General features: G+C 37.6%; 3 protein-coding genes across 3 annotated transcripts; 2 read left to right on the top strand and 1 right to left on the bottom strand.

The window, feature by feature from the left end:
* Nucleotides 1–7,053: 7,053 nt before the first annotated feature.
* LOC130745652 (uncharacterized) lies at nt 7,054–9,970 on the bottom strand. The gene is made up of 4 exons (XM_057598016.1): nt 9,701–9,970; nt 9,595–9,603; nt 7,634–8,962; nt 7,054–7,524 (listed from the first exon to the last, which is right to left on the bottom strand). Exons 1-4 carry the CDS (start codon nt 9,968–9,970, stop codon nt 7,054–7,056), a joined length of 2,079 nt encoding a protein of 692 aa, XP_057453999.1.
* Nucleotides 9,971–10,855: 885 nt separating this feature from the next.
* Nucleotides 10,856–13,241, top strand: LOC130732032 (uncharacterized). Its single transcript, XM_057584164.1, has 2 exons — nt 10,856–11,069; nt 12,561–13,241. Exon 2 carries the CDS (start codon nt 12,561–12,563, stop codon nt 13,062–13,064), a length of 504 nt encoding a protein of 167 aa, XP_057440147.1. The 5' UTR covers nt 10,856–11,069; the 3' UTR covers nt 13,065–13,241.
* Nucleotides 13,242–23,019: 9,778 nt separating this feature from the next.
* LOC130748815 (ribosome biogenesis protein NOP53-like) lies at nt 23,020–26,984 on the top strand. Its single transcript, XM_057602060.1, has 12 exons — nt 23,020–23,397; nt 23,759–23,933; nt 24,121–24,169; nt 24,272–24,303; nt 24,415–24,495; nt 24,594–24,704; nt 24,830–24,909; nt 25,340–25,459; nt 25,577–25,699; nt 25,911–25,977; nt 26,078–26,154; nt 26,719–26,984. Exons 1-12 carry the CDS (start codon nt 23,231–23,233, stop codon nt 26,723–26,725), a joined length of 1,089 nt encoding a protein of 362 aa, XP_057458043.1. The 5' UTR covers nt 23,020–23,230; the 3' UTR covers nt 26,726–26,984.
* The last annotated feature ends 54 nt before the right edge of the window (nt 26,985–27,038 follow it).

Genomic DNA, 27,038 nt, shown 5'->3' with positions numbered 1-27,038 from the left:
ATCATGCAAGATCACACATATGATAATAACGGAAGCGCGGTCACAAGATTCATGCAATCATCATCACCACTCACGCCCCCAATCGACGACGGGGATACCAAGGTATTTGAATGCTCCCAACGGATAACTAACACTAGTTTCCAGCACCGGTGACGGTGAAGGCGGCGACGTTGGAATGATGTGAGTTAGTTGATTGTCTTTTGCATTCTTCTTCTTCTTCTTCTTCTTCTTATTGTTTCTTCTTCTTTTTTTCTTCATGTCGTCACTTTGAACTTCCTCGGTTCTCCTCCAATCATCTAGTGAAAGCAGCTCGTTTTCATCTACGGGTAACTTCCAAAACACATCGTCGTTTTCATCTTCCAGTAACTCATCTATCATGCTCTTGAGCATCATATCTAATTCAGACCAAGAAAAATCATCTGATGAAACAATATCATGTGAGGTTTTGACATTGAAAATCGATGCCATTAGGATTTGGAAGAAGTTGAAATGTTGAAGTAATGAAAAGAGAAAATGTTAGTGAGTGAAGGAAGGGCAAGGCCTAGCTATATTTATAACCAATTGGGTTTATCTTATTTAATTCAAGTTTGTTTAGATTTAAAAAATTAGACTCTTAATATGACACTAACTAACTACCTTTTTTTACAGTAGGAAAACACTAACTACTTTTTTTGAAACTGAGGAAAACACTATATAACTACTTGATTTAGTTCGAAATTAGTTTTATCATCATGGTATAATATGCAAAATCTAAAAAGTCACATATATTAAATATCTGCATCATAAAAATAGATTGGTAACTAGATTAATAATAATAGATTGATGTGCAGATTTTTTACAGTGGGGAACCCAGTTGCAATAAAGATTTGATATTAATCTTTTTTGAACGTGATTTGATGTTAATCTTGATTTAACTCTTTATATATGAAAATGAAATATGATAATTTGAAATCATGAGTGATAGATGATTTTACTTTTTTAGTTATGACGTGGGATTGGAATTATGATAGTAATTGTAAAGTTATCAAAAAAAATTACATAATCCTCTAATCACCATGGTCCAAGAGTAATCCTAGATTTAGTTAAAAAAAAGCCTAATCCTAGATTTAGATTAGAAAAAAAGTAATCCTAGATTTTAGATAAAATAACACAAGTTTCTAAATTATCAATTAAATTAGTTTCTTTCAAAAAAAAAAAATTAAGTTTACCAAGTTTTTAAGTAAGTCCTTACATTAACTTTTTTTAGTAGAGTTATGATATATACACACCTCTTCACTCCTTTTCCACATTCGTTTCTATCTATTTCTCTTTTCTCTATCAATCAAATCACATATCACATTTTTACTTTCTCCCTCCTTTTTTCTTATCTCTCTTACTCCACCTCTCCACACCTATTTTTTAGGTGTAAAGATATAATTATTCTTTTTAGCATGAACAACTGATATAGGGATATGCCAGATTTTAAGATAGAATAATTTTTAACACTTCAAATTCACCACCAGTAATGAACTCCAAAATGATGTAAATTTTAGTTCGGGTTGCAAGAACCTGAAGAAAATAAAACATCCAACCAACAGAATGAAGTGCTTGTAAATAAAAATGATAATTGACTATGATAAATCTCCTCTTTTTTAATTTTCTCTCATTATATTTATTTTCTTTTACAAGATGTTTTGTTTTTTGGGCTAATGGATGGGATTATTAGTTTTGGGCATAATTGAGAAGGAATAGTATCTAAGGAGAAAAAGGATGGATGGACTCTTTAGAGATGAAGGAACTTTTAACTCATTCCCCTTAATTAATTTTAATCTCTCTTTTCATCGACAATTTACAAAACCTAAATGCTATTTTACATGTTGTGAAGCTATATTTATCATCGTTAATCCTTGAATAAAAATATGTTTTTTATGTTGCATATACGAACTACAAATTAAAAGGAAAAAAGTTTAAATAGAAACTACAAAGACAAAATTGTATTTTCAAAGTTAAAAGTACTGAAAAAGTAATGAATTCATACAAGCTACTTGATTTGCTGATTGTGGACTGTAGAACCTTTTTGGTCTCAATTTCGTTCATGTTGTAGTAGAAGAACAACTAATAGAGTGATTGAGTTTATGGTTAATTTATATTTTCAAGATGTTTTCACAGTCAATAGACATATAGATAATTTATCGTTCCATTATTAGCGTTTTGTAAGTGTTTAGAATCGAACATCTAATTAACTACTTGCTCAAGAAATTAAGCAATTAACTACTTCACGAACCCAATTGATTAAAAATTATAGCTAACAACTGGATAAAAATACCCTATTTCTATTGAATATAGGACATGATAAAGAACAAAGTTCAAATAGAAACTTCAATAAACAACCAAGAAACTTCAAGAACAAAAAATGGTACTTTCCAAGTTAAAAACGCAACATAAAGAAAACTATGCAATTATTTCAGTGACAGTGAAAGTAGCTCCAATTCGATCATGCAAGATCACACATATGATAATAATGGAAGCGTTGGTCACAAGATTCATGCAATTATCACCACTCACGCCCCCAATCGACGACGGGACTACCAAGGTATTTGAATGCTCCCAACGGATAGGTAACATAAGTTTCTAGCACTGGTGACAGTGCTAGTGAAGGCGACGACATTGGGATGTTTTGAGTTAGTTGATAGTGATCTTTTGCATTCTTCTTCTTCTTCTTGTTTCTTCTTCTTCTTCTTTTTTTCTTCTTGTCATAACTTTGAACTTCCTCGGTTCTCCTCCAATCACCTAGTGAAAGTAGCTCATTTTCATCTACGGGTAACTTCGCAAACACATTATCGTTTTGATCTTCCAATAACTCATCCATCATGCTCTTGAGCATCTTATCTAATTCAGACCAAGAAAAACTATTTGATGAAGCAACACCATGTGAGGTTTTGACATTGGAGATTGACGCCATTAGAATTTGGGAGAAATTAAAATTAATGTTGAATTAGTGAAAAGGGAAATTTGTGAGTGAAGGAAGGGCAAGACCTAGCTATATTTATAATCAATTGGGTTTATCTTATTTAAATAGTTTGTTTAGATTTAAAGAAATAGTCTCTCAGTATGACACTAACTAACTACTTGATTTAGTTCGAAATTAGTTTTATCATCATGATATGATATGCAAAATCCAAAGAGTCACATATATAAAATATCCGCATCATAGATTGTTAACTAGATTAATAATGATAGATTGCTGTGCAGTTTTTTTTTTAATGTAATACATGTATGTTAATTTCCACGATAATTTGGTTTTCCCATTTGCAATAAAGATTTGGTTTTTTTTTAATAGGCGCAATAAAGATTTGGAAGATTTGGTGTTAGATAACTGAATGATAAAGATTATGATAATCCTCTAATCACCATGGCCCAACATGTTTTATAAATTCAAACCATAAAATGAAAAACTAAAAATGTTTTCTCAATCCAAATCAAACGGATTTATATTTCCAAGCGTTTAAGCCTTGAAGGAGAAAAAGAATCACTTCCAAGTAGGGTTGGCAATGGCCCCATGGGTGCGGGTTTAGTCATTCCCACACCCAAACCTAAATTTAACACCCAAACCCAAACCCAAACCCAAACCCAAACCCAAACCCAAATTCAATATGGGTGCAAAAGTTAAACCCAAACCCAAACCCCTGGGTTTCGGGTTACCCGAACCCAAACCCAATGTGAGCACCGAACCGACAAAAAATTAAAAATATCAACCCGGAAACAACATGTACATAAGCTGATTAAACTTCATTATCATTCCAATACAAAGGAAAAAATATAGTTCATGAACATAAGCCTACTTAGTAACTTTAAAAAAAACTCTACTTAGTAGCTTTAATAGTATATATATAAGGGTTGGTAATTACATGCATCAGACTTCGGGTTTGAGTTTGGGTTTGGGTGCGGGTTTAATCAATCTCACACCCAAACCCAAACATGTTTTAAATTTTGGGTGAAACCCAAACCCGAATCCAAACCCAAAGAAATCGGGTTTCACCCACAATTTCGGGTCGGGTTCGAGTTGGGCCCCGCGGGTTTGGGTTTTCCTGCCATCTTTACTTCCAAGAGGTAAAAACTTCAAATATACTTTCAAAGAAAAACTTGAAATATATAATTTATTTTTGATACATTGGAAAGAGAAATCACACCCTCCAGGGTTTGATCCCTGGATGGACCATCCCTTCCCTTCCTCAATTCATATGTCTCAAGCTTTTACCACTTGAGCTATTATTCAGGGACCAAATATATAAATTTATAAACACAAGGGTATAAAAAAATACATAAATAATTTTAATAAAATGATAGTTTCAGAAATAAAACTTTTTAATTGGGTTTAAAAGGTCAAAAGACCCCTGTAATTGTAAAGGGAATCAGTTTCAATCCCTAAATTTTTTTTTTCATCAAATTGGGTCCTTATAAAAAAAAATTACGTGGCATTTTTATTTTATTTTTTTAAATTGAAAAATTATACAACTTTATTTTTCAATTCCAACTCATTTATTTAAGCAGGAAAAAAAATAAAAACTTAATAAAATTCCTAATTTAAATAAAACCTCTTTTTTTTGTTGAAATCTGTTAATAACTCTCTCTCTCTCTCTCTCTCTCTCTCTCCCTCCCTCCCTCCCTCCCTCAAACCCTAGAGCAAGGTTTTCTTTATCCTTCCACAAAGCCACCAGATCTTGCCTCCTCGCGGTAGCTCTCTTCACAGCGGCAAAAATATTAGGAAAAATTATCAAAAGAAATTATTAGATACAGACCTGAGGCAAAAAATGAAGAGGTTTTAGAAATTGAATATGATTATTATGGATATTGGGTAAACCTTGAAAGACTCATTAATGATAGTTTTATTTTCTCTTAATTATTTGACATCAATATTTCTCATACTCTCTCTAGTGCATATAAAGCCATCTAGCTGTCATATAAATGATGTTGAGAATATTTGACAGCATCCTTGCAAAGCTGAAGGCATATGTCAGAAAATTGTTCAAAGCCTTGGCTGGGGAGCTAAGTGATACCAAAAATGCAGCATGTTGACCACACAGCTCTTCTGCATTACTTATAAATAAATTTGGAAACCCATCAGCAAAAGACCTGGATAAGCATAAAATTTTGCAGGGGATCATAGTTCCAAATACTCTACCATATGAGTTCATCTCTAGTATCATAGTTCCAAATACTCTACCAAAATCTACCCTTTCAAAGTGTCATCACTAAAGACTAAATATTAGCATTATGTAAATATTACCAAGAAAATTATTAACCTTGTTTAGTAGAGTTTGGTGTACATGCAGATATGTTCATCTCTTGAGAACCTGAAACATGAAACAACACAACATATGTACTTTGAGATAAGATAAGAAAAACTGACCAATGTGTGAGTATCAAATAGGAGACCTTAATCAAACACAACAAACTTGGGTTGGAATCAACTTTGGACATTTTCTTTACTTGTGTAGCAGCAGGCTTCACACTGCGATTATGATTTGATTAAACAAACAATGAAAGCTGAAATTAAATTTATGAACAAATAAACAATGCCGCGAAAAGGGAAACCAAAGAACAGTTCAGTATGCCAACACGGTTCAAAAAACAAAAATAATGATAAGCCTGCTGAAACATGAATGTATCAGAAGTCATGGCAAGCAATTGTATCTGAATCAAGAGAAATCGCATAAGGTGAAACGGATGCCAAAGAAAACGTTGAACCATGGCATTTGAAATTCAGGTTCCCTTGGACCAGATGTCCTACACGATGCTGGGACAACAGGTTCAACAACCGACTAACAGTAACAGCAGTAATTAAAAAGACAAGTAAACAAGACACAAGAATTGGTAACCCAGTTCAGTGAAAAAACTTCACCTACGTCTGGAGGGTTTTCACCCAAAGAAAGGAAATCCACTATCTCAAGATTCAGGAATTACAGACACTCATGAACACCACAGTTCATAGTTCACTTCCTAATCTACCGAGTGTATTTCTACTTAGTATCTCAACCTAAGTATGAGAGCCTCTCTCACTTTCTCTCAATCACTACCACAGTGATTGGTAACTGACAATCAACAATCAGAGTTTGGAGATGCAAACAACACATATCATAACCTTGCTTTATAGAATCAGTGAGCAAGGTATGATCACAAGCAACAAAGAACAAAGAACAAAGAACAATAACAATCCTAAAACACTTAATCTCTCTATCAGCTTCGGTAGCCTTCAAGCTTTAGGTCTTTGTTCTTTTATAGACTTCAGCAGCGGGGCTTGGGCAATAGGGTTTGCTTGGCTGAAATAACAGATTGCAGCAACAAATCAAAACTGAATCTCCAAGATATTGTTGCAAAATTCAAACGTGAAGATAGAAACTAAATCTTTTATCAAAGATTGTTTCAACAAATAACAACCCACAAATCAAACCCTTCTAGTACAACTACTTGTTCCTCAAGTAACTACAAAAATATATCTTCATAAAATCTACATGGGCCCACAAGTAACGTTCCAAACAGAGGACTGATGTCCTAGCAACACAAAGGCAGATGCCATAGCATCAGCTTTGACATCAGGTTGTTTTTGACAAAATGCACGACAACAAAGTAACAACAATCTCCCCCTTTGTCAAATTTTGTCTAAAACCACTTAATGAACAGAGAGAGTAAACAAAGAGAACCAAAGCTCCCCCTTAGTAGCAGATTCCCCCTCAAATGATGCATCCAATTAACAACCAGCACACTCCATAAAGCACAGTTGGAACAAAGAACATGACAGCAGAAACATACTAACTATCCAACAAGTGCAAACCAACAAACCAGAAGCAATTTGAACAAAAGGTAATCACCAAATGCATCAAGAGACATACAGTAGCTAAACAACCAGTCAATTACTTGCCTCTGTCTTGAACTTGTCTTCAAATTATTACAGACCAAAGTCATCAACACAACAAAACACATAGTTTTCACAGCTACACAGATCTACTCCCCCTTTTTAACACAAATTTGGCAAAGGGACACAAACTACAGCCAAAAGAATACGAGAAACACAAACTAATCTTCAGAACTGGAGTCGCCTTCAGTTTCTTCTATACTCTCTTCAGATTGTCCCTCTTCTTCAGTGTTGGCATTCTGAGGAGCAACAGCAGCACCACTTGGCTCACCCTCTTGACCTTCTTCCTCTTGAAGCTTGAGAAGCAAAGCATCAACCTTTAGCTTCCTTGCAGTGCTGATCCTAATAGTCTCATGTAGAGCCTTAGAAACATCCATCAATTCAGCAATAATGGCCTTAGTACTAGATTCACTCACAGGAGCAGGGGTAGAAGTCCTGCTAAATGGCAAAGCAATGTCTATGACATGTGGCACCATAAACAATCGTTGATCCAGGGTAATAGGAACACCCTTGGGCAAATGAACCTCATCAGCCCTGATGATCTGAGGATGCTGTTGAAGAATGATTTCTGTAAGAAGAGATGGAAATGATATGGGCAGCTTCACAGCACAAGTGTCAGCATGCTTCAGAGTCTGTTCAAACACAAAAGACCCAAAATCAAAATCAGTAGAAGTGCCAATTTTGTAGATCAATCTGGCAAGAGCGAGCAGTAGAAACTCCAGAAGTATGTTGGGTAGGAACCCAATTCACAGCCCCAATCCGGTTAAGAATGGCATACTTCACACTCAGTGTTCCTGTAGACAGCAACTTCTTGATGGGCCACTTCTTGACTTGGCCTGCAGTAATCTCCTTGGCAATCACATCCAAGGACAACTCCTCATCAACAAACTCAACAACACTTCTTCCAAGTGCTTTGTTGATCACAGCAGGGGAGAATTCAACACATTGTGCCCTTACAAACACCTTTCTAAACTCAATACTTTCAGGAAGTCCCACTTCCACACACAGATTCACCAGAAATTCCCTCACCAGTTTTTCATAACACCTTCCCACCTTGAGAATGGTCTTCATAAGTCCAGCCTTTTCAATAAGTGCAACCACTTCCTTGCACTCAAGTACATTAGAGCCAACTTCCCTTTCCTTGGCAACTCTGCGTTGACACACATACTTCCACTTCTGGACATTACCTTCAGCATGAAAGGACACATTGTCAATAGGAACAGCAGGGACATTCTGAGGAATGCGTTTTCCTGCATACTTCTTCTTCTCAGAAGGCAAGATGTCCTCGACATCCCCCTCAACATCTGACCCATATTCCTCAGCAGCAACGGGAACCTTCTTCTTCTTGACACTCTTGGATTTAACTTCCTGTTGCCTACCTTTTCCCTTCACATCTTTTTGCTTAGACTTAGAAGTTGTTGGAGTGGACTTGGTCTTCTTCTTTGGACTAGGAGATTCTTCAACATCAGGAACCCTTCTTTTTCTCTTGATCCTGGCAGCGACACTATCATGCAGAGAAGCAGTTAAAGGAACATCAGAGTCATCATCAGAAATATTCTGAACAGAGGCAGGAGCCTGGCTTGTTTCCTTGGGCTGAGAATCATCAATGGTCACATGCACTGGTTCATCCTCTTTCGAAGGAGAAGAAGAACCATCAGAATGAGTGGGTACACCTGAATCTACACGAGCAGTGGATTCCTTCCCAGAAGTTTCTTGATTAGGAACATCTTCAGGTACAGAAGCCCTAACATCGGGCACAACATCTTGATTGGAACCAATGGCAGAGTTTTCAGCAGAAAGCTCTTCTTCATCTGTGACATCCTCAATAATAGGAGCATTTGAGGGAGTCTTATCACGAGCCTGAGATTGATACACCTTTCTTGATGGAGTCTTGGTCGTCTTCTTCACAAACTTCTTCTTTGAATCTGATGAACCACTCTTGAGGCCTATGCATTTCACACCAAGTGGAGTTCTTTCAACCTTGGCCTTGACAGAATCGTGCTTCCCTGATGCTTCAGACATGATGATTTGAGTGAAACAACACTTTGAATACAGAAATTTGATGAGAAACTGAGAATGAAAGAAGTTAAAACTTGCAAAAACAAGAAGTACAAGCGGTTGAATATAGACAATTTGCCCGTTGAAGGAGGTTATATAACAGTTGGACAAAGAAGCAACCTTCTCTCTGCTGACGTCACAACGGCAGTTAATGATGAGAAAAGTAAAACTAGCCGTTAACACATTTAGGAACATTGATTGCTATGCTCCTTCAAAGAGGCAAATCCCAATATTTCCTCTTAATTTATCAAAAGTACTTGCATCAAGGGGCTTTGTAAATATGTCAGCCAATTGCTTCTCAATTGTAACATGCTCCAAAGTGACAATTTTATCCTCCACTAATTCCCTGATAAAATGATGTCTTATGTCAATGTGCTTGGTCCTGCTGTGCTGAATGGGATTCTTGGAAATATTGATTGCACTGAGATTGTCACAATACAATGTCATGACATCCTGTTCAACATCATACTCTTTGAGCATTTGCTTCATCCACATGAGTTGTGTGCAACTACTTCCAGCAGCAATATACTCTGCTTCTACAGTTGTTAAAGATATACAGTTCTGCTTCTTACTAAACCACGAGATTAGATTATTTCCTAAAAAGAAACAACCTCCTGATGTGCTTTTTCTGTCATCTGCACTACCTGCCCAATCTGCATCACAATATCCAACTAAAGAAGAGTTTGTATCATGAGTATAGAGAATACCATAATCACTTGTAGCATTGATGTACTTGATGATTCTCTTTACTTGCAGTAGATGACTTGTTTTAGGAGCAGCTTGGTATCTAGCACACACACCCACATCAAAAGTGACATCAGGTCTACTAGCAGTAAGATACAACAAGCTTCCTATCATGCTTCTGTAGAGACTTTGATCAACATCTTCTCCCTGCTCATCCTTGGTTAATTTAACATGAGTTGCAGCTGGAGTTCTTTTGTGACCTGACTTCTCTAAACCAAACTTCTTGACCAAGCCCTTGGCATATTTGCTCTGTGAGATAAACATGGAATCCTCCATTTGCTTAACTTGTAGACCTAGAAAATAACTCAACTCACCAACTAAGCTCATTTCAAACTCAGATTTCATTTGTTGAACGAAATGCTCCACCATCGTGTTTGACATTCCTTGTAAGACCTTAACCTTACTTATGTATTGCTTAAGTGATTTGTTGAATAAAAGTGAAATTTCTAGTGAAGTTTGATTTAATTGATAAACTGTCCGTGACCTTGTGTAAATTTTTGAGAGGTCTTAAAGACCTAATCTTGAAAAGCTTCCTTCATGAGAGTTGTAGCTCTCTGAGTTAGCTAAATTCTCTCGTTGGTTTCAGGTCATTCCGACCTCTGTAGCCCGAGATAGCCTTGTTTTAGTGACAGAAGGTCAGGCTGTTCTGTACTAGCAATTTTATTAGAAGAAAATTCTTAAGTCCGAATTTGTTTCTTTAAAAATCAAGAGAAGGAGTTTGCCTTGATTTAATTGAGCTTCTTAATCAGTAGCTAGGAGAGTATTTAGTTGGACTTGGGCCAAGTTATGAAGGGAGAAGAAAAAAACAAAGAAAACCTAGCCATGATGCATGCTAGTCGAATTTCATGAGGAAGGAAGGAGGGAAAACTTGGTTGACTTGGTTGTGCTGAATTGGTTGACTATTTAGCAAGAGTTTAGAGAAGATAATTAGGGTTTAAGGCTCATGAACAAAAGCTGGTCAGTTTTGAGACAAGGATTAATAGAAAATTAAGTGCCATTAATGCCTTGTTCCCATTCAAAAATTGTGAATTATGCATGCCCTTGATGGTGCATGTCTTGGCCGTGTATAGAGGGGCAAAAGGGGGAACTTTGCTTCAGTTTTTGAGAGAACTATAAGGCTGAAAGGAAACCTAATCAAACCCTCTTGTTTTGCCCTCACAATTCAGAAGTGAAAAAGAAAGAAAAGAAGAGAGAAAGGGAGAGGGAGAGTGGCGGCTAGAGAGGAAGAAAGGAGAAGAGCAAGAGGGAAAGCAAGTGTGATCAAGAGGGAGAGGAGGAGACCAGACCAAGGTTGAAGGTGCAGCAGAGAGTAGCCCTTTCCATTCATCTTTTTCCAGAACCAAACCTTCATCTTTCTCAAAACCCAACACCAAAGGTAAGGGGTGGATCTAGTGGGTAGAGTCTAGGTTCTATGTGATGATGGATTCCTTAGTTAGCATGACTATATTCTGTTCTTAGTTGGGTGTATGATGCACGTTTGGATGAGGGTAGAATGCATGTTTAAGGGTTTGAAATTTGCAGCCTCAAATTTGATACAAGATGATACCATGCTACTTGCCATAGTTGCCAATTTGGACTAGTTTTGTCATGTTGATGCTGAGAACGAATTCTGTACTGAATTTGCATGTTTAGGGCTGAGAATGATGATTCTTAGGTTGATGTTTTGCTGCTGTATAATGGCCTAGAGGATGGCCAAATGTTTTTCAAAAAAAAAAAGAAAGAACCCTAGAGCAAATGGTGCTCTCGGCTAGGCCAAAACCTTGGGTTTTGGTGGATTTTTCTTTAGCTTTCAATGTATTGATTATTGCTGATTATTTCTGGAATTTGTACCATATTTGTGAAGCTTGTGTGATGCCTTGATCAGTAGGTTGATGTTTGCCAAATGACCCTAGGTTTTATGTATGAAAATCATGATTTTATGCTAAATTTGCCTAGATTATCACATGATTTTAAGAAGCAATTTGTAACATGATCTTTGCTGGATTTTTGGGAGAGTATATGTTTATGTTTGTTGGCTGGACTTTGACTTGTGAAGTTGAGATGGAAGGGAGGAAGTGTTTTAGAAAACCTTGGACCCTTTGGGGTTCGGCTAAGCCATTTTTGTGGTTGTTGGCAAGTTTTCTTCTTTCCGACTAATGCACAAGTTTATGTGATAGCTTGATTGGTGGAGTTGTCATGATCTAAGTATTGATATGCATGAGAACATGTTAAGTGCCTTGGAATGACTTATATGTTTCCTATCTTGATTACTACCAAAAGGTCGCTCACCTAGCTGTAATTCCTTTTGGTGCTGTGCTTATTTACTGTCATCTAAGTTATATAAGTTTTGTGAAAATGTTAAGACTCTAGGTTGACTCAATAGAGCCTTTAACAAAGAGAAATGAGAACTTAATCGCTTGCAAGTAAAATGTGAATAATTGGACATAGGTCTGGTGAAGACTATGGACCATGAGAACGATGGTACTGTTAGAGACAAACGGTTACTTGCACGCGAGGGTGTTTTGTGGGTTGTACGGTGTGTCCCCACGTGATTGGCTAACTGCGGTCGCCTTGTGATTCTGTGGACAGACGGTGAGTCTGGCGGACGGTGTGTCTCCCCACATGAATGAGGGTTGTACGGTGAGTCCCCTCCGAGATTTGTTCATCTACGGATGATCGTGATTATGGCCATTGGTGTTGAGGTGGTTGTGTGAATGGTGAGGTCGCTAGCCTAACTGAACTTAGGTGACTTACTGTGATATAATATAAAGTTTATGCTTATTGTACCTTGTTACTTATGAGTATTACTTGGATATGTGAATGTTATATGAGAACATGAGATCTGACCCTGTTGTTTGTTTATGTGTTATTCTGGGGGGGGGCCCAGATGATGAAGACCAAGAGTACAGTGGTCTCATGGACGATAGACTTACCTGACCAGCATAACGACAACGCTTGGCAGTCCGACTCTGCCAAGGCACGTCGCATCTACGTCGGCAGCGCTACGATCATTGGACGTGACCGGCATGGGAACGTCGTCGAGACTCAGAGCATGGAGTGGGGCAAGGTCAAGATGCCCTTTTTACCTTGTCGCTTCTTACATCCAGGAGACGAGGGTTCGTGCTCGAACTCTCCACAGAGGATTGCAGGAGGGGAGGTTTCTTCACGGGCGTTCGAGGCACCAAATTGGTGGGCACGCCTTGGCGACTTTCCAGCTCCGCCTCTCGAGTCCCTTCCAGTTCCTGCTGAGCCTATGGATGTCTTTGCTCCACGGTATGTTGCAGCAGCTGATGCACCTAGGGATGCCGAGACGGAGGGGAGTGGAGATGCACCGGAGGTCAGGGCTCCTGTGAAGAAGCGCCAGCGACAGTGCGGTTGGCTCGACGAGTGACTGATATTGCCATGCTGGGGGTCGAGTGTTCGTGGTGTTGGACTATCTTTATCAGTTTTGTTTTCCGGTTTTTGATGTATTGATGACATAGGGCTTTAGCCCAAGGATTCATTTATGTATTTGATTATTCTTCCGTTTATTTATGAGTTATTTTATTCAGTAAAACATGTCTTATTTATTCCGCAGATTTATATCGTAAAGGTTTTCAAGAGCTTCGTAATAAATGAACTTTTGTCATTAAGTCAAGATTAATAATTGAACGGCGAAAATTCTTTACGAAAATGGTGATGTTTGGTTTACTGTGTGACACTCGAGAAATCGGGGCGTTACATTCCTCCAAAGACTATATCATCCACATAAATTTGTGCTATCATGAGCTTTCCTTTGTCATTCTTAACAAATAAGGTCTTGTCAAGTCCTCCCTTGCAATAGCCATTACTAACAAGAAATTCAGTAAGCCTCTCATACCAAGCTCTGGGAGCTTGCTTCTATCCATACAGTGCTTTCCTTAATTTATTTACATAATCTGGATGATGAGGGTCTATGAACCCTGTAGGTTGCTCTACATATACTTCTTCGTTTAAGTAACCATTCAGAAATGCACTCTTGACATCCATCTGGTAGAGTCTGAACTTTAGAAGACATGCAACTCCCAACAACAATCTTATAGACTCCAATCTTGCTACTGGTGCAAAGGTTTCATCAAAGTCAATTCCCTCTATCTGTGTATACCCCTGAGCAACCAGTCTTGCTTTGTTTCTGGTGACAATTCCATTTTCATCAGACTTGTTTCTGAAAATCCATTTTGTGCCAATGATGTTTACTCCTTCAGGTCTTGGTACCAGATTCCAAACTTCATTCCTTGTGAACTGATCAAGCTCTTCTTGCATTGCATTTATCCAGTATTCATCAGTAAGAGCTTCTTTGACATTGCTAGGTTCTATCTTTGAGATGTAGCATCCATGAGCAATAAGACTTCTGGACCTGGTTGTTACTCCCTCCTGAAGCTCACCAATGATATTTTCTTGAGGATGAATCTTTTGAATTTTGATGGATGGGGCTTTATTCTGTGTGGGCAGCTTGTCTTCATGTTCATCTGTACTTGTATCAGACTCATTGTCGAGGTTGGTTGCTGGAGCATCTGCTAGAACATCTGCACTATCTTCATCTTCACTGAGATTGGATTCCTTGCTTACACTAGGCTCATCATCAACACTCACATTTACTGAATCCATCATGGTTTTTGTGCGAGAATTGAATACTCTGTAGGCTTTTCTATTTGTTGAGTATCCCATGAATATCCCTTCATCACTCTTTGGATCCAACTTTCTTCTTGGTTCACGATCAGCAAGAATGCATTTGCTTCCAAATATATGAAAGTGTTTTACTGTAGGTTTCCTACCTTTCCATATTTCATACTGAGTAGAGGAAGTTCCAGCTCTAATGGTGACTCTGTTGTGAATGTAGCACGCAGTATTCATAGCCTCAGCCCAGAACTTAAGAGGAATCTTCTTGGCATGCAACATGACCCTGGCTGACTCCTGAAGAGTTCTATTCTTTCTCTCAACAATTCCATTCTGTCATGGTGTGATGGGTGCTGAAAACTCATGATTGATTCCTTATGATTCACAAAACTCAGAGAATTTTGAATTCCCAAACTCCTTTCCATGGTCACTTCTGATCCTTACAATCACAGAACTCTTATCATTCTGAAGCCTCAGACACAGGTTCATGAAGATATCAAAAGTTTCTGACTTTTCTTTCAAGAACTCTATCCAAGTGTATCTGGAAAAATCATCAACACAAACAAACACATATCTTTTACCTCCCAAGCTTTCAACCTGCATTGGTCCCATGAGGTCCATGTGCAGCAGTTCTAGTACCTTTGTTGTGGTCTGATGCTGAAGTTTTGTATGAGATACCTTGGTTTGTTTTCCAATCTTGCATTCTCCACACAACTTTCCTTCTCTTATCCTCAGCCTAGGTAAATCTCTTATGGCTTCTTCAGCAACTATCTTCTGCATACTCTTCAAATCGAGATGTCCTAGCTTTTGGTGTCATACATTTAACTCATCTTCCTTTGTTAACAAGCATCTAGAGACTTGAGCTATCTCTTGAGGTGTCCACATATAGCAATTATCTTTCGATCTAACTCCTCTCATAAAGACTTTGTCATCTTCTGTAGTTACAATACAACCTGCTCTGTTGAACTTCACTTCAAGCCCTTAATCACAGAGTTGGCTTATGTTAATTAGATTAGCAGTTAGGTCATTAACCAGAAGCACATTATTCAAATCTGGGGATCCAGCATTAACCAGTTTTCCTACCCCTTTAATTTTTCCTTTAGCTCCATCTCCAAATGTGACATAGTTGCTAGAGTGACTTCTGAGATCCTTCAGATATCCTTTATTTCCTATCATATGCTTTGAGCAACCACTATCAAAGTATCCGTCTTCTCTTGCAGAGGCTCTGAAATATGTGTAGGCAACCAGACAAGTAACTTCACTCTTGGGTTCCATTCCTTCTTCATCCGTGTGACCTTTGAGTTATTTGACCTATCATAAGCTTGAGGGTAGCCATACAATTTGAAATAGTAGGGTTTTATATGTCCATTCCTTCCACAATAGTGACACTTCCAAGGTGTTGTTTTGATACTCTTGACTTGAGAACTCACATGTCGAGGCACATGTCGAGGCATCGGTCTTGACATCTGATAATTAGCAGGTTTCTTGAATTCAGATTGTTCTGTTGCAGCAACAAAATTCTTTGACCCCTTCTGATCTTTCTTGTTTGCAATCCCATAGTCAAATCCAATTCCCTTCAAGCTTCTTCCATGCTTACTTGTTTCTTTCAAAATCTCATCTAACATGTCAGAACCACTATTCAACATTCGGAGTGATTTGTGAGTGGCTTCAAGCTTGCTTTTCAGAATTGCTATTTCCTCTTGTAATTCTGTATTGACTAACATCAGTTTTGCCTTTTCCACAGTGTCAACATTTTCAAGCTTGGATTTCCACTTATCACAATCTTCTTTTAGCTTAGCACTGAGTTCTTTCAATCTTTCATTCTGAGTGGAGAGTTGTTTTATCTCACTTTCCTGTTCTCTTACAAGTTTACAGGCTTCCTCCCATTTGATATGCAACAGCTTATAAGTCTCAACAAGTTCCTCATCTGAAATATCTTCATCACTTGTATCTGTATCACAAACTGTTCCAGAGAAGGCATTTACCTTGTTGGAAGAAATCTCCTCCTCATCTTCAGTGTCTTCATCTGACCAAGTGACCATCATCCCTTTCTTCTGCTTTTTCAGATAAGTGGCACATTCAGATCTAATATGACCATAACCTTCACACTCATGACACTGCACTCCTTTACCCTGACCAGATCTTTCTTCTTCCTTGGTCCTCCTCTGTGAATTAGAAAACTTGGGTTTGTTGTCGAACTTCATGTTCTGGACATTAGGCCTGGTTCTTTTGTCTATCTTTCTCAATGCTCTGTTGAATTTTTTTGCTAGCATAGCCAGAGCCTCAGAAAGGTTTTCACCCTCACAGCCTTCATCATCACCCTCATTTTTGTTAGATACAAAAGCAATACTCTTGTGTTTCTTTTCAGTCTTGTCACCAAGTTTCAACTCAAAAGTCTGCAAGGATCCAATTAACTCATCAACCTTCATGCTCTCAATATCTTGAGCCTCCTCAATCGCAGTAACTTTCATAGCAAATTTCTTTGGTAGAGACCTTAAGATTTTCCTTACAAGCTTTTCATCTGGCATAGGTTCTCCCAGAGCAAAAGAAGCATTGGACAAGTCACAAACACGCATGTGGAATTCAGAGATGGTTTCTTCTTCAGTAATCATCAGATTTTCAAACTGAGTAGCAAGCATCTGAAGTCTTGACATTCTCACTCTAGTAGTTCCTTCATGAGTTGTCTTCAGTATCTCCCAGGCATCCTTGGCCACAGTACAAGTGTTAATTAGCCTGAACATATTCTTGTCAACTCCATTGAAAATAGCATTCAGTGCTTTAGAATTCCCAAGAGCAGCTTCATCTTCTTCCTTAGTCCGTTCTTCCTCAGGTTTCTCAGCAGTAACAGTTGAAGTACCTTCTGCTTGTGCCTTGGTGGGGTGCTTCCAACCCTTAACAATAGCTTTCCAAGTCTTGTTGTCAATTGACTTGAGAAAGGCTGTCATGCGAACCTTCCGGTAGTCATAGTTAGTACCATCCAGAATAGGTGGCCTATTGACTGATCCTCCCTCCTTGTTATCCATGAGAACTGAATTAGATTCCTTGGAGCTCACCCAATCAGAACAGGGTGCTTGCTCTGATGCCAATTGAAATTCAGGTTCCCTTGGACCAGATGTCCTACACGATGCTGGGACAACAGGTTCAACAATCGACTAACAGTAACAACAATAATTAAAAAGACAAGTAAACAAGACACAAGAATTGGTAACCCAGTTCAGTGAAAAAACTTCACCTACGTCTGGAGGGTTTTCACCCAAAGAAAGGAAATCCATTATCTCAAGATTCAGGAATTACAGACACTCATGAACACCACAGTTCATAGTTCACTTCCTAATCTACCGAGTGTATTTCTACTTAGTATCTCAACCTAAGTATGAGATCCCCTCTCACTTTCTCTCAATCACTGTCACAGTGATTGGTAACTAACAATCAACAATCAAAGTTTGCAGATGCAAACAACACAGATCATAACCTTGCTTTATAGAATCAGTGAACAAGGTATGATCACAAGCAACAAAGAACAATAACAATCCTAAAACACTTAATCTTTTGGTAGCCTTCAAGCTTTAGGTCTTTGTTCTTTTATAGACTTCAGCAGCGGTGGCTTGGGCAATAGGGTTTGCTTGGCTGAAGTAACAGATTGCAACAACAAATCAAAACTGAATCTCCAAGATATTGTTGCAAAATTCAAATGTGAAGATAGAAACTCAATCTTTTATCAAAGATTGTTTCAATAAATAACAACCCACAAATCAAACCCTTCTGGTACAGCTACTTGTTCCTCAAGTAACTACAAAAATATATCTTCATAAAATCTACATGGGCCCACAAGTAACGTTCCAAATAGAGGACTGATGTCCTAGCAATACAAAGGCAGATGCCACGGCATCAGCTTCGACATCCGGTTGTTTTTTACAAAATGCACGACAACAAAGTAACAACAGCATTAATAGAATTTGAAAATTACATACCTGTTGTGTTGCGTTATCAACCTGCTCTGAATCTACATTGATATAAAATAGACATAAATCTTGTTGTAGAGTGCAAAGGGGTATCATCCTTTTTCCAATCAATTGTTTGTTCATTTTTTTTCCTAGGAGGGTTCTTACTGGTGCAGCCATATTGAATTCACCTCCTTGAAAATTTCCTCTTTTTATGCTAATTCACATATCAGTAGAACCTTTTTTTTCACAAACCTGATGCTTCTCAAATAGAGAGCAAGGAAATTGTTTGTGCAGGTAAAGGAAAATTCAATGAACAAAAGAGGCAGAAAATTAAAGTTACGTGAAAAGGGCAAGGTCTGCTTCATCTCCTCTACCGTGTTGGTGGTACCTTCGAGTGAATCAAGCAGAGAGCGAGGCAACTTCAACACAGTGCATATGAAAGACCTGCTCCTCCATGTCCAACTCCTCGCCGATTTAATTAAGCTGAAATTTCAACATCGAAAGATCAGGGTTTAGGAGTCACATAATAACGAAAAAAAAACATAGCGGTTGGAAATTCACACTGCAGGTTGATGTTACAGGGATAGCAACTCAAGTGACCATTAATTGCGAACGAAACATGACAAGCACAGGCGAACATGAAGGGCGACATTTTGTCACAACTCGAAACTCTGAAAGTGGGACAATCCAACAAAAGGGGGAATGCCTACATAGATCTAACCTGGCTACGGCGAAGGAGACATCTTAACGGGGTGGAGTGGACAACGATTTGGTGATGAAAGCGGCGGAGGAGCATATAGGAGAATTGAGTCCTCTGTCGAAACCTATCTCTCTGATGCAGCGGACATATAAGGGTTTTCATCGTTCCCTTATTACTGAAACAGAATGAATGAAGGTAGAAGAAGTGGTGGAATGGAAACTGAAGCCTTGCAGAATCAAAACGTAAGCATCTGAAGAGGTGGTAGAAATAAAATGGAAATCCTAATTCTAGAGCGAATGTGAGAGGGCTAAGACTGAAAGATGACAACCGTAAAGATTAAGGCAATGGACGGCTGAGATTGAGTTCCATTTTAATTATTTCAAGATTGACTGAAATATCCATGGTTAAATTGTAGTTCATGTGCATTAATATATTGAATTACTGATTTGCCCTCAAGGCTGCAAAAACTCTCCCTTTATATAGTTTATAGATAGATAGATAGATAGATATCTCAAGCTAATAGAGCCCAATCTGCAGTCCAACAAGAGAAAATTTGGTATAAAGCGGGCTTCACAATATGTTGAATGGGCCCAAGTCCAACTTCATTGAACAAGATTCATTCCATATGTATTTTTTTTAAAGTCATTCAATATGTTTTTTTTTTGAAACTAAGTCATTCAATATGTATGATGTATCATGATCAGTTGTAAGTGTCGTTGGGCTACCTTTGGGTATTGAATGAATTTCAACCTTCGACAAAAAAAACTAATAAATGTGCTTTCAAAAGAAAACTTTTCTTCATAAAAAGCGTTGCCAAATAATATTATAATATTATAACCTCACAATTTTATCAATGTGTAACCCATGTGAAACAAAGCCCAAAAAACAAACCCTAATATATGTAGCAGTCTCACAATTCTTCTTTTTTCTATTCAATTTTCCCCAATTTCTTCTCATAAGAACTATCATTTCTTCTTTTCAAAAAAAAAAATTATCGTTTCTTAATTTTTAGGCAACAATTGGAGCCAGTGTTATTAAACTCGGCCCGGTGATCAACTCGATCAAGGCACTGAGTCAATGGGTAACTGGTCTGACCACTGGGTCACTGGTTGAACCGGTTGACTCGGTATTTACTACAAAATTATAAATTCATAATATACCAAATATTATTTAACAACTGATCGTTTTATTACAAAAAAAACAACTAATCTTTTAATTTATTACCAAAATTAATTGTATATAATACATTGAATACGTTACATATATAGAAATATATGTATATATAATCTTATAAACGCTAACTTATTATACATATATATAGTTTATTTTTTTGTTCGAAACATATATAGTTTATCTGCAACAATGAGGAATTAGTGTGAGCATTTATTTAAATAATGAACTCTTTTGGTTTGCACTTGAAAGAGTAAAGTTGTGGCCCAAATATATAGATAATAGAAGCAAATGGTTTTTTTTTTTTTTGGATAAGCCAATGAAATTATATTGAAAGAAGTACAAGGGGTACTTCAACCCAATACAATATAGAGAGGGAAAAGAAAGAGACAGAAAACAAAGACGCTAAATGTAAGAACTAATACAAAACGAACACCAGTGAAACACCTACTAGCAAAGTACCCCACCTCAAGCCCACCCCTTCCTAAGGGAACGAGTATAGAAATTGTGCCTCGTTAAAACCTTACCAGGAAAAACCCCCTTGGGAAAACCCGGATAAGGAAAAAGAGTACAGAATTTCTATACACCAGCAAAATCCCCAAGGAATACATTACAAAATAGCAGCCAATAAATGGCTGCTCTCATTACAGGTTACACCCATGGGATAGCATCAAAATGGCTCCAGCTTCCTCTGCAAATGTCACCAGCCACGATCCCAAGTGAAGAAGCTAGTTCATCACATCCTTTGCCAGTAAATTCCACACTCCATAATACGTATTGCAAACCTACATGTATCCAATTGATGTCCTTTTGAAGCAATACACGCCAGGCATCAGTAAAATCCAATTATTCCAGCAACCAACCAATATCCCCTTCATCCAGCGCAGAACAATTATAAAGATAACAGACATGAGGTTGGGTTCAGTTTCCACTCATACCATGAATAGGAGAATTCTGCAGCTCTTGCACTCAGCCATTGCCAAGCCCGCAACTGAGCCATTTCGAAAACCTGCTCCCATTCAAATACACCTCCTTGGAAGATCACTTTATTCCTGTACAGCCACACAGACCATATAATTGCCAGCCAGATCACTACCTCACCCTCGTGTTGAGCTTTGCTTCTCCCAATTGATGGAAATTGGATGATATGCAGCCGAGACGAAGGAACCAACGCTGTGGAGATGCCTAGCCAGCCAAAACAAGTGTACCAAATTTGCACAGTTACAGGGCATAAGAAGAACAAGTAAGAGCTTGTCTCAACCTCAAACTCACACAATGGGCACAAAGATGCCACGCCGCCGCCAATTACTCCACGCTTGCGCAAGTTGTCTCTTGTTTGCACCCTATCCCATAGCACTCGCCAGGCCAACGCGGATTAGAAGGAGCAGGCACAGACCAAAGCAATTGGAACGCTGGATCACCCTCAACATTAGCATGTTCCTGCAAAAAACAGTAAGATGAATTAACAGTGTAAGCTCCCTCGCCTTCATGTCTCCAAATCCACTTATCACCCTCATTTTCCACAACCTGCATCTGCTGTACCACCCCCAACAAATCCTCTAGCCAAACCACCTCCCTACCACAAAGTCTCCTTCTCCATTTGAAGTTCCATGACCATACTCCATTTTCCCAGCTTCCCATATCCTTGACAGTGTTATGTTTCTGATTAGAGAGGTTATAGAGCCGATGGAATTGTAGCTCTAAAGATCCATCCCCACACCAATGTTCAGACCAAAATTTTGTAGCATCCCCAGAGCGAAACTGTTTTTGTAAACCAGAATCGAACCAGTTCCACCCTTCCAAAATACAGATTGAATTAATGTCACGCCACCAAGAAGAAACACCAAACTTACCTTTACGTGCTCTGATCACCTTACACCATAGACTACTTTGTTCGTGTAAGAGTCTCCATTTCCATTTGCCAAGGAGTGCCACATTGAACAGCCGCAAATTCTTCACACCCAATCCACCCTTCTCTTTAGGGGTACAAACCACTGACCATTTTATCCATGAAATTTTTGTCTCCAAGTCCGCTCCTCCCCATAGAAATTTCCGCATAATTTTATTGCAGACCTTGAGCACTCCTTCTGCAGCTTAAAAAAGGATAGGAAAAATAATGGTAACGCAGATAGAACGCTTTGGATAAGACATAAACGTCCCCCAAACGAGATGTGCTTCTGTTTCCAAGAAGAAAGCCTCTTCTTCATTTTATTAATTACAGGTTCCCACAAAGCCAAGCTTCTAGCCTTTCCTCCTACAGGGATGCCCAAATATGTGAATGGGAGACTCATAGTTTTACAGTAAAGCACAGCCGCAAACCTTCCAAGGCTATCATTATCAACTGATATCCCTGCTAATATGCTTTTATGGAAATTTACCTTGAGGCCAGATGAATAGAATGGTAACAAAAAACATATACTGGCCCATTTCACTTATACTAATCACGTGTAACCCTAACAATTAACATCTGAAAATGGTAGAAAAGGGACAATAAAAAAAAAAGGTAGAAAAGGTTGCAATCATGGCGTGGGGGTGATTGGAACACTGTTATTTTAGAAAAATTAATGAAACATATTTCCAGGGGCACCACTGTCATTTACACAAAATATTCATGTGTTTTCACCTTTTCCGTCCGTTTTGAGCGGAAAGTTTTCTGTGTGGGCCCCATGTCTTTTTTACCATTCTTTTCTCTCTTTATAATAAACCAAACAGAGGAAGGATTCTAGGTAACTGTGCTTTCCTTCCCTTTCTCTTCTTTTCCCTCCAACCAAACATACCCTAAAGTTGTGGCCCAAATATATAGATAATAGAAGCAAATGGTAACAAAAAACATATACTGGCCCATTTCACTTATACTAATCACGTGTAACCCTAAATTATAACAATATATTTAATTTTGTGTGGTTTTCTTAAAATTTTCCAGCAAGAGGCTCGAAGCTGAGGGAGCAAATTCAAAGTTTCATGGAGAAGAAGGTTTCATAAAGAGGATCTCGACCCACCACATTTTTTAGATTCTCCAGCTGCCACATCGATTTCCCTCTAAACTGAGGGAGCAAATTCAAAGTAGAGAGATAACACTGAACGTCTGAAGCAGAGTCTGAGAGAAGAATGGGGAAGAAAGCAAAGGGTTCAAGGAAGGGTAAGAAGGCATGGAGAGCTAACATAAGCACTGAAGACATCGAAGATTTCTTTGAAAAATCAACTAAGGATGCTCTCTCTGGAGGCTCTCTCGAAGCGGTTGCCAGTGACACCCTCTTTTACGAAGACAAGTCCAAAGGACCCACCCTTTTGATCTTTCTTTTATGCGTTTTTAGCAACAGCTGTCGGTTTCTAGTTTTGCTTTGTTTGTTCCTTGTTCTGAAATCTGTGTTTTATTTATGCAAAAAGAAAATAATGGGAGATGCTCAGATGCTGATTTTTATTGTATGAGTGCTGCCATGAGAAAAAGTTTTGATTTTAAGTTTATTTGGAAGATGGGTCTAATGGTAATTATTTGTGGTTCTTTCTAGTTTCTGCTTGATTTTTTGGTGTGGAAAGAACACTATTTCCAAAATGTTATTCTAGCAGAACTAGTTGGCTCTTCTATTGATTGTTGGATTAGGATATATCCTTGAAAATGTCTAATTTCATGTGAATAGATCTTTCTGTGAAGAGAAAGATTGAAAAACATAGAGAAAGAGTGCTCCGTGTTGATAGTGTGCTGCAGAAGAACCAATTTGTTAAGCCAGTGCCGTCTTCGATTCTGAAGAAGGGCTCTAAGAACCGTAAACCGGTCTCTATAAGTTTAGAGGCCAATCAAGATGTTCATAAGGTTAGTAGGTTGTCCATTAAGGCAGTAAGGCTAAAGTACTTGTAGGATTGGATTGTGTTTGAATTATTTGCTCAGCTAGGATCTCATCTGGATAAATTTGGGTGGTTACTTCTTGTCCCCTTTTCAACCTAAACCTGATTTTAAATCTGTTTAATTGACATTTCTTAACTCCAATGATCCATATCAGGATGATTCAGCGTTAGCCTCCGGCACGTTTGATTTATGGGGTGACAAAGGTACCTTATACTTGTATTTTTATTAATTTGAAGTATTGGTGTACTTTTTTGTTATAATTATTATGGGATGTTTAACATAGGTTTTTTTTTATTATCTTGCAGATGAGGACGTCAAGAAGTTGAAGAAGAAAAAGGTACAGTTCCTGGCATTGTATATACTATGTATCATGAATTTCTTATTTCATGTTATCTTCATGGCACTTTCAATGTTTGAGCTGATAATATGATGGATGCCTGCTTAACAGGTGTCAAAGTCTTCTATTATTCCAGCTGTTGAGGTTGATCATCCGGGATGCTCGTTTAATCCCTCATTTGAAAGCCATCAGGTAGTTTCTTGAGAAATGGTGTGTTCCCATACTATTTGTGATCTTTGTTTTGTCTGTAATCTTAAGGAAGAATCTTAAGAGCTTGATTGTTAAATCAGGATATGTTGGCTTCTGCGGTTGCGGAAGAAATGCAAAAAGTCTACAAAGATGAATTGGGCCCTGAACCAGTGCCATTAACTGTTCCTGGAGAACCTATTGCTGAAGAAGATGTGAGTCGCGTTAGCTTCATTTATATAAATACTGCCCTACATAATTTTGGCACAGTTATAAAGCTTTAGATGTGAATTTATATGGCTTTTGTCCCTGCTTTATCAGTAACGTACTTTTTTGACAGATGTATTTTCTTGATGTGGATAATGGTAGTGATGATGATGAAAGTAGTCCTGACAATGAGGATGATGCAGCAGAGAAAGGGTAAGCTATCATAAATTTAATTAACCTGACATTATTTAATGATATTAGTTAACCCCCAAATTATATTTTTTACCATCAAGGCACTTAATATAATGCTCTATTGTTTTCTGTTAATTTTCTGCTCATGATTTTGTGTACAATAGTAATTCAGGCATCTGAATGATTGTTGATCACTATTATGGTCCTTTCTGCATTTAACTTATAGTCTCTTCTGCTATTGTTAACAATACTTTTTAGATACATAAAAATATTTCTTACTGAGATCACATATTGTATTTTTTCATAAAGAATTATGTAAATGTGAAATTTCTTCTGAAATCTGCAAAATGTCTTAATTTCTTATCATGCAATGGCAGGAACTTGTATTGGGTAGCTTTTTATTTTCAAAACCCCATAATTTTTAAAGATCTGATGAACTTGTATTGTACAGGCCTATTAAAACAAAGAGAGTAACTAGAGTTGTGATGAATAAGAGAGCTAGGCGCAAAGAACAACTGAAAACAGAATTTGAATCAAAGAAGAGGAAGGAAATATCAAAAGAAATTGATAGGTAATGTGACCATTCTCTCTCCCTTCCTCCCTCTTCAACCACAATATGAGATGATATATATAACATCTCTTTCTTTCTTTCAAAAAAAAAAAACATCTTTGGTTCTTCGGGCTACAGCTTACCTGAAATTTTTGAGGAAATTGCGAAAGAAGATGAGGAAAAAAAGAGAAGACGTTTGAGGAGACATGTTGCTATGGAAGAGAAGTTAAAGGTGTGTCCGCCACGCTTAGGAAAGCACAAGTAAGCAAGCTTTAGTATCTATCGTAATTTGCTCCCCGCATCATACTTATGGGCATGGAAGCAGTTGTTAAGTGTTCTTAACTGTATTAGTGATTGTTATTATTTCAATTTTACAACAAAAATTTACCCAGTGTTTGTTGAGCTTCTCTGTTACTTAAGCCTACCAATAGAATCCGGTAGTTATGATTCACTGATTCCATTCTCAAAACAGGTTTGTGCCAGCGCCTGTTCAAGTTTTATTAAGTGAAGAGATAAGTGGTTCAATCCGCAAGCTTAAGGTATGCTTGCAAATTTCTCCTCCTGAGATATTGGTTATTTTGGTGTCTTTTTTTGTTAACATACAAGTAAATTTTCCTACTTTTGTAACTATCTATATAGGGTTGTTCCACCCTCTTAAAGGATAGATATAAAAGCTTTCAGAAAAGAGGATTGATTGTTCCAACCAAGAGTAAAAGGTTAGTTCTACTTCAAACTGCTCTATCATCTTATATCAAACAGATTTAGCAATAGAATGTTCATATTTTGATTTTGGACATATATGAATCATATATTGCTGCCCAGTACTTTATTGTCTCCTTCTTGGCCCTGTTTTGAAGAGTTTGTTTCAGCTTATCTTATAGCATTAACACTTATTCAAGTGTTTGGGAGAGGTTATGTAAATACTAAATAGCATTAACCTATCTATGAGAAGTTTTAAGCTTATCTTCCCAAGCTACTCTGATTAACATATAAATAAGCTTTTATATCTACCTATCCATAACCTATTATGAGCTCAATAAACTTCTCAGATTAGTTTATGAATAAGCGTTTATTGTCTTACCGCTTGCTACTTTGTGGCACGATGGTCTATATCTTTTTGAAGCCAACTTGATCAGGAATTGTATTGTCTTTCATTTGGATTTTGATTACAGTGGACAGTACATATTTCAATGATTTTACTTCCATAAAATGTTTTGTTTTTTTGAGTCATTATTATGAATTAAAGCCCTTCTGATCCTATGGGGGTTTGCATTGTACAGGAAGTAGTTTTCTCTTCATTGTTGGCTCTCCAAAATTCAGGCCTTGATATGTAGCAAGAAGACTATTGATGGATGAAAGACCAAGAAAGTTTCTTTTTTCAGTGATTATTATGCTTTTTTCTTATTTAGCTCAATTTTCACATTTTTGGTTGTTGTAAACTTCAATATCGTATGTATTGTTATTGAATACATTTTACCTTTTTATTGGAAAGCAAATAACTATAGATATAGCAACTCACTTGTTAGAATGCAGAAGGGTTTATTCAGCTCTTTTTAATTGTTAGCAACATACTCTTTTAAATACATTATTCCACATGTCA

This window comes from Lotus japonicus, chromosome 1, assembly GCF_012489685.1.
Source record: "Lotus japonicus ecotype B-129 chromosome 1, LjGifu_v1.2".
Taxonomy (NCBI): Eukaryota; Viridiplantae; Streptophyta; class Magnoliopsida; order Fabales; family Fabaceae; genus Lotus; species Lotus japonicus.
This window is presented reverse-complemented; position numbering and strand designations above follow the sequence as displayed.

Excerpts from the sequence above, each read along its gene's own strand:
- LOC130745652 (XM_057598016.1), bottom strand. The coding sequence starts at position 9,970 with ATGGAGGATTCCATGTTTATCTCACAGAGCAAATATGCCAAGGGCTTG. Across the intron at positions 7,525-7,633 it reads GGATTGGGGCTGTGAATTGG|ACTCTGAAGCATGCTGACAC; the intron begins GTTCCTACCCAA and ends GTGTTTGAACAG.
- LOC130732032 (XM_057584164.1), top strand. The coding sequence starts at position 12,561 with ATGATGAAGACCAAGAGTACAGTGGTCTCATGGACGATAGACTTACCT.
- LOC130748815 (XM_057602060.1), top strand. The coding sequence starts at position 23,231 with ATGGGGAAGAAAGCAAAGGGTTCAAGGAAGGGTAAGAAGGCATGGAGA. Across the intron at positions 24,170-24,271 it reads TGATTTATGGGGTGACAAAG|ATGAGGACGTCAAGAAGTTG; the intron begins GTACCTTATACT and ends ATTATCTTGCAG. Across the intron at positions 25,978-26,077 it reads GTTCAATCCGCAAGCTTAAG|GGTTGTTCCACCCTCTTAAA; the intron begins GTATGCTTGCAA and ends CTATCTATATAG.